The sequence below is a fragment of the Podarcis pityusensis genome (genome assembly GCF_964106645.2).
Source record: "Podarcis pityusensis genome assembly, chromosome: 13".
Classification (NCBI taxonomy): Eukaryota; Metazoa; Chordata; class Lepidosauria; order Squamata; family Lacertidae; genus Podarcis; species Podarcis pityusensis.
Window position 1 is genome coordinate 54,090,014 of NC_138038.1, and position 12,920 is coordinate 54,102,933.

At 51.7% G+C, this 12,920-nt stretch overlaps 1 protein-coding gene and 1 long non-coding RNA gene across 10 annotated transcripts in view; one reads left to right on the forward strand and one right to left on the reverse strand.

The window, feature by feature from the left end:
- The window catches only part of CAMTA2 (calmodulin binding transcription activator 2), a 57,468-nt gene extending 48,294 nt beyond the window's left edge, over positions 1-9,174 (reverse strand). For 3 of the 9 annotated variants that reach the window (XM_080979620.1, XM_080979617.1, XM_080979613.1), the window contains exons 1-3: positions 8,083-8,260; positions 6,960-7,069; positions 5,854-5,957 (exon numbers count right to left, since the gene is read on the reverse strand). In XM_080979620.1, the coding sequence (XP_080835746.1) occupies positions 5,854-5,957; positions 6,960-6,987 (132 nt within the window). In that variant the 5' untranslated portion in view covers positions 6,988-7,069; positions 8,083-8,260. Of the gene's footprint in view, positions 1-5,853; positions 5,958-6,959; positions 7,070-7,606; positions 7,715-8,082; positions 8,263-8,596; positions 8,726-9,078 lie in introns of those variants that run through there. The other 6 variants (XM_080979614.1, XM_080979615.1, XM_080979619.1 and 3 more) reach the window with 6 other exon arrangements.
- Positions 9,175-9,605: 431 nt separating this feature from the next.
- On the forward strand, positions 9,606-12,765 carry LOC308462424. Its single transcript, XR_013979141.1, has 2 exons — positions 9,606-12,079; positions 12,432-12,765. It is a non-coding gene; the product is annotated as an uncharacterized lncRNA (long non-coding RNA).
- Positions 12,766-12,920: the final 155 nt, after the last annotated feature.

Below are 12,920 nucleotides of genomic sequence, written 5' to 3' on the forward strand. Positions count from 1 at the left end.
AGGTTAGATTATTTTTGTATGCCACTACAGCAGCAAGACTGCTATTAGCAAGAAATTGGAAATCTCAAGAAATACCAACGGTAGACGAATGGCAGATGAAGATGCTGGAGTTTTTGGAGGTGGCCGGACTGACTGGGAGAATCCGCGATCAGAAAGAGGAGTACCAAGAAGATTGGAAGAAATTTAAAGACTATTTAGCGAAATATTGTAATATAAGATAATTAGAAGATACTTTCAAGTATCTGATAGGCCTAGGATTGGAATAAGAATGTTGTATACTAATATGGATTTGAGTCAAAAAAGAAAAGAGATGAAGATAGATAGCTGAAGGAGTTAATTGTATTAGAAAGAGGATTTTGAAGAACTGTTACAAAGGAGATACAATGAAATTCAGTTAGGGGGGAATGGAGGAAGTCAGACCACAATGAAAGCTAACAGATTTTGGAAGTGATGACCGTTTAAACTGTTTTTTTCCTTTCTTTCTTTTAGTATTGTAAGATGTTTTGTTTTGTGTTTTTAATATGTTATATCTGTTATAAATGTGGAAAATCAATTTTTAAAAATTGGTTTTTTGTTTTTTTTAAAAAGCGCCTCCTGGATCCAGCCCAGCATCCTGCTCTCATATGACTATAGAGGGACTCCCCTCCTGCCGTTTCCAGAAACTGGTACCTAAGGATCATCTCTGACTGTGGAGGCAGAACACATCCTTCACTGTGGCTAGAAGCCGTCCATAGCCCTCTCCTCCTCCATGAATCCTCTTTTAAAGCCTCTTCCTGTGGCAGGGAGTTCCATAGTCTAACTCTGCACTGCATGAAGAAGGACTTTAATAAATAAACAAATCTGTCCTGAATCTTCCAGCATTCAGCTCCATGAGTTCTAGTGTTATGAGAGAAAAACTTTACTCTCTCCGCTTTCTCCGGTATAAGCGCACCAGAGTCGTTTTATTTCTTTTGTAAAAACCAGTCAAGGAAGGAAGGACAAAGGCTTTTCAGTGGCGATGTTTATCTCCGTCTTAAGAATCTGTATTGGATTTCAAACTGTTTTCGCAGACGGATGTGCTCTGTTTGCACAGATGCAGTTTTTAATTGTTCACATGTATGAAACTGGTTTTGTTTTAATTCTTGATGGCATTTACCGCAAAAACCGCCTAGAGGTATTTTACGGGAAGCCGTTCCTAAATGGAACCTGAGAATTATAATTAAAATCATCATCATCCCCCAGAGGTTCTATAGCAGGTTATACCACCTGGCAGGTATATCCTCCCCATTTCAAAACAGGGCAGTTAATGTGAACGACGCCCGTCCACCAGATCTCCCCAAAGCAAAACTTATTTTGGTACAGCTCCGCCACACCCAGTGGCCTGTCTCCGGCTGTGGCAGTTGCTGACACCCCCAAGAAGAAGACAGGGGAGCCCTTTTCCCCAGCGAGCAGAGACTGGCCTTGTTTACTTGGTGCTGTTGGGAAGCCCTTTGCACTCACTAAGACAGGGGTCAGCAAACTTTTTCAGCAGGGGGCCGGTCCACTGTCCCTCAGACCTTGTGGGGGGCCAAACTATATTTTCTTGGGCAGGAAGGAACGAATTCCTACGCCCCACAAATAACCCAGAGATGCATTTTAAATAAAAGGACACATTCTACTCATGTAAAAACATGTTGATTTCCAGACCGTCCGCAGGCTGGATTTAGAAGGCGATTGGGCAGGATCCGGCCCCCGGGCCTTAGTTTGCCTACCCATGCACTAAGGAGCACATCAGTTTATGTGAAGAGGTGATGATAGGAAACGGTCACAATCTGGAGGGGACAGGCTGACCTGTTACTGATCAGGTGTTGTTTGTTATACATTTAACAATAATTAAAAAAAAAAACACCTTTGCAAGTCCTGGGACCCTCAGGCCAGTGACCCACTGTTATGTACTGACTTGAATAGGATCCAAAATGGAGCAATCTGATTGGTCCTAGAACAATAGGATCCAAAATGCAGCAGTCTGATTGGTCCTAGAACAATAGGATCTAAAATGCAGCAGTCTGATTGGTCCTAGAACAATAGGATTCAGAATGCAGCAGTCTGATTGGTCCTAGAACAATGCAGCAGTATGATTGGTCCGCAGGAGCCACCCAATCCAGCTCCAGATGGAAGTGAATCCACAACCTGATTGGCCTATAGGAGAATCCCGGAATTAGCCAATCACGTGCAGCCCATTGTGTAAATAATGTATATAAAGCAGATACTTTGGGGAAACTTCCATTCCTCCTCACCACTATGAGCTGAATAAAGAGCATGAAATCCACTCTCGACTCCGAGTACATTTCACCCACCTTATCCAGGATCCTGTCCCCAGATGCCGGCAAGAAACCCGCAAGCGGGATCCGAACGCAAGAGCAGCTATGAGCTGCTCCGGAGTGTAGGACGCGAACTAATAGGATCAAGTCACGAGAAAGGAGACTCTAAACATCAGGGAAAACTGTCTGACAGCAAGAGCCAGTCGACACCGGAAACAGACACCCTTGGAGCCTCCTTCATTGGAGTTTTAAAAGAAGAGGTTGGGTGTCCATCTGTCATGTATGATCTAGTTGATATTCCTGCATGGAAGGGGGTTGGACTAGATGACCCCTAGATGCCCTCCCAACTCTACAATTATGATTCTAAGAAGGAATTCCTTTTATCTGTCCTTCCAATATTCAGCTTCACCTCTTCTCTGCAGGATCTCAGCTGAGGTCCGGCCATTTGCCCTTGCTACCTGCCCTTTCCAGGTTTGGATGGCAGTGGTCAAGGTTTACAAAGCAATAACGTCCCCAACCCCTGGTCCATGCTCACGGGTGTGTTCCGGAAGCTTCGAACGTTGCCATATATTTGTGATTCATAAAATATTCTGATTTCATTTTTTTTTTTTAGGATTTAAACTTCCTGCTTCTACTCGCTCCCCTTTGTGCATTTGCTATAATTATTTAATTTGCTTCTCGGGGTGGAAACTGCTTTCTTTGTGGTGTTTTCACCGCACCCTTCCTCCCCAAAGGGAGCCCAGGGCGACCCGCCCACAATCCAGCTGGACAACAGAATCAGAAAACCAAAACACTCCCCGTTATGAAATAAAACAATGATGCATTCCAGAGGCAGAGATGGAAACATCAGCCCACAGTCTCAGTCGCCTCTCAGCAACTGTGATTCCTGCACCGCAGTGGGTTGGACTAGATGACCGCTGGGGGACCCTTCCAACTAGGATTCTATGAAAACCTGCAGCCTGGCCACCTTCTTTATTGACCTTCCAAATTCTGCTTGGGGGGGAAAAGGCTTATGCAGACTACTTAAGAAAACATGTTCTGTAATATGTTGTCTGTCCCCGTAATATGACCTCAATCTAAGGGTCATAGAATCATAGAATCATAGAGTTGGAAGAGACCACAAGGGCCATCGAGTCCAACCCCCTGCCAAGCAGGAAACACCATCAGAGCACTCCTGACATATGGTTGTCAAGCCTCTGCTTAAAGAATGTGCTTTCTGTACATGTAATGTGTCAGTAATGTGCTTTCTGTACATGCTGCGGAGGGAAGTGAGGGTCTGATGGGGCTTATCAATCTTGGAAGGGAGCCCATCCAGGAAAAGGAAAACCTTATTCTAAACCTCTGCTGCCTTGTGCGATACCTTCGGGAGAAGAAAAGGTACAGGGGTAAACCCTATGGAAATCCAGAGAGGGGTCCCTAAGACTGTTGGATGATGCCTTGTACGCCTCCGTCCAGCAGCTCCTGCAGCCAAGCTGGTGCCCAACGTCCTGGTCTGCTTTCCTTTGGACCACACCAGCAAAGCCAAGACGGGGGTCTTGTCATCTGGGCAGCCCGGGACCCCCAGACACACCGCCCAGGCTTGCACCCCAGGGAGGCCACTTTGGTGCTGTCAACACAGAGGTTTGACCTCACCCCAGGAGGCGAACTCCACTGTCTCTTGAGACAGACAGATGCCAGCAACAATTTATTCTATATTGTTAAGCGCTCTGATTTTTTAAAAATGAAGTTGTGCTACGCAGGTATTTTTAGAAATAAGCTAAATATTAAATGTGGGTTTGCTAAAGCTTGTTATTCCGTTCAAAACAAATAAACAAACTCCGCTTCCCGCTGACGTTGTTGCCTTCTCGTCTGCCTTCTTTTACCCTTATCAAGTTTGTCAGCTTAAACCATAAATGGCATATTTCCCAAACTTCCGATGACCAAGAATCTATGGAGGGTGTGTGTGTGTGTGTGGTGCATTTTCAAAATCCACCATCTTAACTGCTGTTAATGCATGAGCTACTATTTCCATGTCCTACTCCCAATATTGTGTCCTTAAGGCAGGGGCCAGGAACTTCAGGCCCAAATAAAGGTAAAGGGACCCCTGACCATTAGGTCCAGTCGTGGACAACTCTGGGGTTGCGGCGCTCATCTCGCTTTGCTGGCCGAGGGAGCCGGCGTACAACTTCTGGGTCATGTGGCAAACCAGAGCAGTGCACGGAAACACCGTTTACCTTCCCACCAGAGTGGTACCTATTTACCTACTTGCACTTTGACGTGCTTTCGAACTGCTAGGTTGGCGGGAGAAGGGACCGAGCAACGGGAGCTCACCCCGTCGCAGGGATTCGAACCACCGACCTTCTGATTGGCAAGCCCTAGGCTCTATGGTTTGACCCACAGTGCCACCCCTGGCCTACAATCCTCTCCATGTGGCCCTCAGAGCTCTGCCCAGGCTACCCCCACCTCCTGTCATCAGTGCTGCTAAGTGTAGCCACTGGGCTGGATTACTGATCATGCCTCTTGACTGTCTGGACCAGTGACAGAGAGGGGTCTGTGCAGGAACAAGACCACTGTACAAAAGTAAGGATTTCCAAACATTGCCCTGCCCATTTTTTGCCCCTGGCCCCGCCCATTCCTGGCCTTCAACTTAGAAAAGCTTGCCCATTCCTGGCCTTCAGTTAGCCAAACCCTATCTTAGAAAAAAACTTAGGGATAAAAATATTCTAAGGAGTAAATAGGAATACGTAGCATCCCCAGGTGGTCACAGACTCTGTGAATTCTACAAGCCCTAATGACTGCCAAGAGATTGATACTGATGAACTGGAAGAATGAAGACAAGATTCCTGTTAATCGATGGATTGATAACAGTGATAACAACTGCAATGTTTGAATGGATTGCCTGTAGGCGTAGACTTTGTTTGGACAAGTATACTGATATCTGGAAAGAGTTCATACAGAAGGCAAAGGGCTCTTAGTAACCGTATTAGTAACCATGCATAGATTAGGATAAGAAGAAGAAGAAGAAGAAGAAGAAGAAGAAGAAGAATGGGACGCGGGTGGCGCTGTGGGTTAAACCACAGAGCCTAGGACTTGCCGATCGGAAGGTTGGCGGTTCGAATCCCCTTGACGGGGTGAGCTCCCGTTGCTCGGTCCCTGCTCCTGCCAACCTAGCAGTCTGAAAGCACGTCAAAGTGCAAGTAGATAAATAGATACTGCTCTGGTGGGAAGGTAAACGGCGTTTCCGTGCGCTGCTCTGGTTCGCCAGAGGCGGCTTAGTCCTGCTGGCCACATGACCCGGAAGCTGTACGCCGGCTCCCTCGGCCAGTAAAGCGAGATGAGCGCCACAACCCCAGAGTTGGTCACGACTGGACCTAATGGTCAGGGGTCCCTTTACCTTTACCTTTAATAATAATAATATATTATATAATAACCTATAGCAATGTAATTTACTTAATGCATTATGCTGTGCTTTTTGCACATTCATTTCCATTCTCTCTTCCCCCCTCCACATTTTTTTAAATTTTCTTTTTTCATTTTATTCCTTTATAAATGAAAATCTTTAAATAAAATATCAATTTAACTATCCATAAAATACCTCGTTGGTGTTCCAGCGCAGTCGCTCCTTGGGCAAGGCGGGACACTTGGGAACGCATTCCACCAGCTTCTTGGGCAGGAAAACCTTCAGGTGGTGGTTGTTCTCTGGAAGGGGCGAGGCAGGCGGAGGGTGAGACCTACGCTGGGCAGGGAAGGGGTGGCGAGAGGGAAGACAGGCTCCTGGACTTCTCCTGGAGGGGGCAGTTGGGCGAGAGGTGGGGGCCGCAGATCCCAGGGGAACCGAGGGGAGTGGTTGCCCCAGCGCCCAGCATCCTGTTTCTGAATGTTCACCTCCACCCAAAACTCTTGCTGATAGGAACCCAGCAGGGGAGAGAGGAAAGAGCTGGGATAAAAGACCCTTTCACCCCAATATGTTAAGGACGGTCTTCCCCAGCGTGGCAGAATTCAGGTGTTCTGGGGCACAGAATTGCTGACGGCGCCAGGCCATGATGGAAGGCTGTGCCAGGGTTTTGTTTTGTTGGCAGGGCCTCCTGTAGCCCTTGCAAAGGTGCAGGCATGGGATGAGAAGTCTTAGGGTCCTCTTGCTAGTTTTGGAGAGGGACCCCACTTGCTTGCTTGCTTTAAAAAAAACCCACAAGTCGCCTTTTTGACCAGTGCTCCAAACCATGTGTGCATGCTAAAAATAAATACATATGGAACACACACACAGACATGGAAAAACCCAACCAAAATATCCACAGCCGATTTTAAATAAAATTTATAAAGCACCAGGCCACATGGTTGGCCAGCAAAAATTCAAACACGGCAGCCCAGAAGCACCTTCCTGGGTGAAGGAGCCTGGTGACAAAATTGATTTCAAAGTGAGTGGCCAAACCACTAGGCAACAAAGCATGGGTGCCAGCACTGAAAAGGCCCTGCCGCTCTCCGTTCTGCATGGAGAGTGGGAGGCAGGGGACGGTCTCTTCCACACAGGCCCTCGGGGAGATATAATTGGGGCAAGGGGCACAATCCAGACTTGGCGGGGAGGGCTCCATGAACAGGAAAGAGAGCCCAGGGAAGCATTGGGGAGCCAGGATTCCTGGGTCTCTTTGGAATGGGAGAAGGACGGAGGAAAGACAGGAACGGATCCAGCACCCAACAACTCACCAGAAACCTCTGTGGCTTCCTTGTTCATCTTTGGAGCGTTGAGTGGCAACAGCGTTAGAGTTTTTGGCCTGGGGGGCTCAGATCAGGACGCGTGAGGACTGGGATCAGACCTGGAGAGGCAGCAGGTGGGGAGGTGGGTGTTTAAGAAGGCCGGGGTGCAGAGGCACAGAAGGCAGCCCCCTACCCTCAGGGCCCACCCCCTGCCTATATGACCCACTTTACACCTGACGCATCCCCCACAGGCCCCACACATCCCTCACCCTCTCTCATCCAGGATCCACTGGTTTTCTCCTCCCTTCTCCCCACCCCCTCCCCACACAGCGCAAACAAGCACCCCCACCCACATTGGCTAGCTAGCACCCTCATCTCACAGATTATTTAACTGCGATTCCTGTGTTTCAGCGGGTTGGACTAGATGACCCTTGGTGTCCCTTCCACAGCTACGATTGTATACCTCTGCATTCTCTAAAGAGACCCTCAAAAGGACTACGAAGGGGTGAACTCCCCCCACTTTTCTACATCAAGCTTATTGCTGCCCCTTGCACCAATCCCAACCCAGGGGGTTGGGGACAACTGGAGGCGCCCCTTCCTTGACCCCCTTCTCAAGCAGTCAAGTGAGATCACCCACAGCCAGCCCCCTGCCTCACCCAGACACCCCCTACAACTGGGCTCCGGCTCTTCTGCCACCCACAAACCCCAGCCTTTGTCCTCCAGCTTCCCGGCAGAATAGGGACCATTTCAGAGCTGCACCCACGCAGGAGAATCTCGCCGTTCCCCCGCCCCAGCTGCCAAGCTCAGCCCCACACATCCAGCCACCCCCTGGCCAAGCGCCCCACGTGGCTCCGGCCGGCCCCAGCCGCGCCCCCAGCCCCGAACCCAGCCTCCCCCGCCGGTGGCCAAGAGACCACGCCTCCCGCCCCATCGCGTCCCCCGCTAGCCCCACACCTCGGTTACCCCCGCAACGCCGCCCACCCCCGGTGCTCCATCCGCCCCCCCCCGCGCCTGTGGCCCTCCGGCCCCCGCCAGGCCCCGCGCGCAAGGCTGGCCCTCGGCGCCGCGCTGGGAGCCCTCCAGCCCAGCCGCAGGGCGCATCCTTCGCTCCCGCGGAGCCTCCGGGGCGCACCTGCTGCTGCCGGGGCCGCCGCCGCCTCCGCTGGTGCCCGAGCTCCGCCGCCGGCCGCCATTCTTCTCGCCAGCACCGGCTGCGGCTCGGCCCCTGCCTGCCTTCCTTCCCCTGCCCGAGAGGCGCGCTCCGCCCCGATCGCTGACAGCTCGCCGCGGCCCGGCAGCGTCTGAGCTCAGCGCGCAAGAGGAGGCGGAGGCGGAGGAGGCGGAGAGCCGGAGGAGGAGGAGGAGGAAGAAGAGGAGGCCGCCCGGGCCAAGGGGGCTCCGGAGGCGGAAGCCGGCGCGGGATCGGGCGCAGATCGGCGCTGGGAACCGGGCGGAGAAATTTCCCACGCTTCCCGCTCCGCGTCCCCAGCTACGAACAGCCACCCGGCGCTCCGAGCCAGGCGGGGCCGGATCCCCGCCCCACGGGAGGAGGGGGGGGGTCGGGCAGCCCAAGAGGCGCCCCCCGTCCCACACACCCTCAGCCCCGTAAGAACCCAGGCGGTCGCAGAATAGGAACGGGCCCAAACCAGGAAACAGCGGCTGCGTTTCAGCGGAGTTTTCGCGCGCAAGCGCCATCGTTTGTTGCAACATCCCCAGGCCCGGCAAGCCTCGCCGGAATCTCAAAACGTTTCGCCCAGGAGCTTCGGTGAGTTTAGCCTGCGGACAGAAGGCATCGTGGAATGGGAGCGTTGGAAAGGACCCCCCCCAAGGGGCATCTAGTCCAACCCTTCAATGGAGGAATGTCAACTAAAGCATCCCTGTACGAATTCCTGGAGGATAAAGGGTGTCGTTGGCTGCTAGCCCCCGTGGCTGTATCCTGCCTTCCCTCTCCGAGGGAGCATACCTTGGAATACCACATCCTGGGCATCATAGGTGTGCTCAGATTTTGCTTGTGGGGTGTTTAGTGGGCACCTAGTTGGGCGCCGTGAGAACAGGGTGCTGGACTAGACGGGATCCAGCAGGGATCTTATAAGAAAAATGGCAAAACCCAGTCAGACCTTGAACTAACCAAAACGTAACCATCTGTTATGATTTTTTTTCAAATTTGTACACCATCTGAAGATCCCAGGGCGATTCACAACATAAAAGTACAAAAGGAAAATACAAAATACGTAATAAAACAAAACAAACATAATAAAACAAAAACAAACCAGTAACATCCCCCTGCCGCCCACCAAACACATTTAAAAGGCCTTGGATCTGCCCAAGGCCTGGTTGAAGAGGAACGTTTTTGCCTGGTGCCTCAAGGTGTATAATGAAGGCGCCAGGCGGACCTCCGTGGGCATCCCACAAATGGGGAGCCACTGCAGAAAAGGCCCCGTTCTCGTGAGAAGGGCCTCAGTGGATGATCTCAGGTTCCCAGTTGGTTCATATGGGGAGCATATGGGGAGAGGTGGTCCTTGAGGTACCGCGGTCCTGAGCCGTTTAAGGCTTTAAAGGTCGAAACCAGCACTTTGAATAGGGAGCCAGTGCAGTCGGGTCAGGGTCGGTGTCAGGATCGAACCTTCTTGCGCCAGTGAGCAACCTGGCTGCAAAATCCTGCAGCCGCTGAAGTTTCTGAACCGTCTTCAGAGGCAGCCCCACATATAATGTGCTGCTGTAATCTAGCCTAGAGGTTACCAGAGCATAGGCAGAAGTTAGGCTGCCCCTGTCCAGTTAGGGCAGGGGTCAGCAAACCTTTTCAGAAGGGGGCTGGTCCACTGTCCATCAGACCTTGTGGGGGCCGGACTATATTTTGGGGAAAAAATGATGCAAGAGCACCATGAGCCCTGGTGGCTGCTTACCTGTGTCTTGCGAGCAGCAGGGGCTGGTGGCGGCAGGACGATGAGTGGCATGCGAAAGGGCTCCAGAGAAGGGCTGCTTACTGCTGGCACCAACAAATCCCAGTCCCCTTCCTTCTCTAGGCAGGGCAGGGAGAAGCCAGGAGGAGGGAGGGAGGAGGCACCAGTGCCATCGTGTGAGGGAGAGGGAAAGAACGCGTGCATTGGCTATCCACGAGGTGATTCCCAGACCGTCCGCAGGCCGGATCCAGAAGGCAGTTGGGCCTGATCTGGCCCACGGACCTTAGTTTGCCTACCCATGAGTTAGGGGCACAGCTGGGCCACCAGACGAAGCTGAGGGAAGCCACGCCAGGTCTCCTGAGTCTCAAGCGACAGCAGTGGATCCAGAAGTATCCCAAAGCTAGGCACCCACTCCTTCAGAGGCAGTGTAACCCCATTAGGAGCAGGCAACTTCCCCGCCATCTGGTCTGGAGAACCACCCACTAACAGTGCCTCAGTTTTATCGGGACTGGGCTTTAGTTTATTGTAAAGGAGAGTTGTGTGTTATCAGCATATTGCTGACAATGTGGGGATGACCCCACTCAGCAGTTTTCTGTAGATGCTGAACGGCATAGGGGATAAAATCAAACCCTGAGGAACCCCACATTGAAGGCTGCTCAGGGCTGAAGAGCAGTCCCCAGGCATCACCCTCCGGAAATGACCAACCAAGGAGGACACCCGAGCCACTGCAAAGTCACTCCCCCTCCTTGACCCTCAAGTCTGCAACACCCCGAGATTCTACCTGCCCCCAACTTATTAAATTGTTCCGGGTTTTGCACAGCCTCTGTCACTCATTCCAAAAGAGCCTCTCCTCATTACAGGTGAAGTTTGCACCGCCAACTCCATCTTTATTTATTCCTCATAGTCAGAGGCCAAGCTAGCTACTGTTCTGTATATGGCCATCAAGGCAGGTGGTGTGCCTAGAGTAAGGCCCAGCAAGTGATTTGGGTAGGGTAACTGGATAGTGGGGTGTGTGTGCGTGCAATGATTCTGGACCAGTGATAAGAAAGAGGAGCATGTACCCAACTGCTTGCTGTTGTCAAAGGGTTTGTGGGCTCACTTCTCTGTCCAGGAGTGGCACTGAAAGGGTTCCTGGGCATGGCAAGCTGCGGCGCAACACAGGAGCTGCATCTGAACGTGGTTTGCACCTCTCTGCGTGGCTCGTGTAGGATTTGTTGGGGGAAAGATCTGAGCTGCACTTCCCACTAGGTTCCTTTTAGCCCTTGCTGAGCAGCTCAGTAGGCACACGGGTCTTCCCAGTTTGATCTCTTCCTCGTGCTCACATCTCTGCCATGCTGAGACAGCAGCAACAGCACTCGGCTGCTTGTCTGTCCCGGCGCTGCCTCTCTTCTTCTCAGCTGGTGCCAAGCCAAAAAGGTCTCTCGGTGCTCCCAGACTGTTGCTGTTTCTGGGTGGTACTCAGTCACAAACCAGCAAATTCAGGCTGCACGACTGTAATCAGATGGGAGGACTTGTGCAATAAGCCTCTTCCCCCACCCCAAATTGGGCTTTTTGCGGCAAGGAAAGTGGCGGCGGGGAAGTCCATTAGCTTTGGCACACCGTCATCTGGCCTCCCCACAAAAAAAGCCAGAGGGATTGCTCATTAAATAGCCCCTAAAGGTAAAGAGACCCCTGACCGTTTGGTCCAGTCACGGACGACTCTCGGGTTGTGGCGTTCGTCTCGCTTTACTGGCCAAGGGAGCTGGTGTACAGCTTCCGGGTCATGTGGCCAGCATGACTAAGCCGCTTCTGGCGAACCAGAGCAGCGCATGGAAACACCATTTATCTTCCCCGCCAGTGGTACCTATTTAACTACTTGACTTTGACGTGCTTTCGAACTGCTAGGTTGGCAGAAGCATGGACTGAGCAACGGGAGCTCATCCCGTCGCGGGGATTTGAACTGCCGACCTTCCGATCGGCAAGCCCTAGGCTCTGTGGTTTAGACCACAGCGCCACCCACTTCCCTAAATAGCCCCTAGGTCGTCTAATTTCCCTGAAAATCTGGATGCATGCTTAATGAACAGGAAGTGCCCAGAGACTTGATTCCCCCTCCCACCATGAAGACTCGTTTCTCACTCTCCTCATATTAATTGGGTGACTGTGAGTCCGAGTGTTAAGAGATTATTTTTTATCCCACTAACACCTGGTCTCAAGACTCACCCAGTTCATTTGATGGGCAGTAAGATTCAGGTTGGGACGCGGGTGGCGCTGTGGGTAAAACCTCAGTGCCTAGGATCCCCGTGGTGGGGTGAGCTCCCGTCGTTCGGTCCCAGCTCCTGCCCACCTAGCAGTTCGAAAGCACCCTTAAGTGCAAGTAGATAAATAGGTACCGCTTTATAGCAGGAAGGTAAATGGCGTTTCCGTGTGCTGCTCTGGTGCCGGTTTGCCAGAGCAGCTTTGTCACGCTGGCCACGTGACCCGGAAGTGTCTGCGGACAGCGCTGGCTCCCGGCCTCTAGAGTGAGATGAGCGCACAACCCTAGAGTCTGTCAAGACTGGCCCGTACGGGCAGGGGTACCTTTACCTTTACCTTTAAGATTCAGGATAAACAAAAGGAAGAGCTTCAACTGAACACACTGCAGGGAATTAACACCACAAGTTGTGGCAATGGCTGAATTGATAAATCAATGGATGGTAGGTCCACTGTGTCACTGAAATGATGGCCACCCAGATTGGCTTGGGAAGCCTGGCTGGAGCGGAGTGTCTCTGAATAGCAGACACTGGCTGGGGAGAAGTTAATGGGAGGGCTGCTGTGAGCTGCTTAGGGGCCACCTGGATGGCCGCTGGGAAACAGGATGTTGGATGTTCCTCATCCTGTTGCCCTCACTGTGTTTTGGCCTACAAGTCCCTGGCTGGGGCTGAAGGGAGTTGTAGGCACTCTGAGGGTTGACAAAGTCTGGACTAAATGGTTCAAACAGTGCTCTACTCAAGTCCTTATCAAAGCACAGAAAAGCTTTAGCCTATATTCCCAGTCATAGACAGAGTAAACCAGTTACAACGACAACCACGGTCTGGTCACACACTGTGCATTT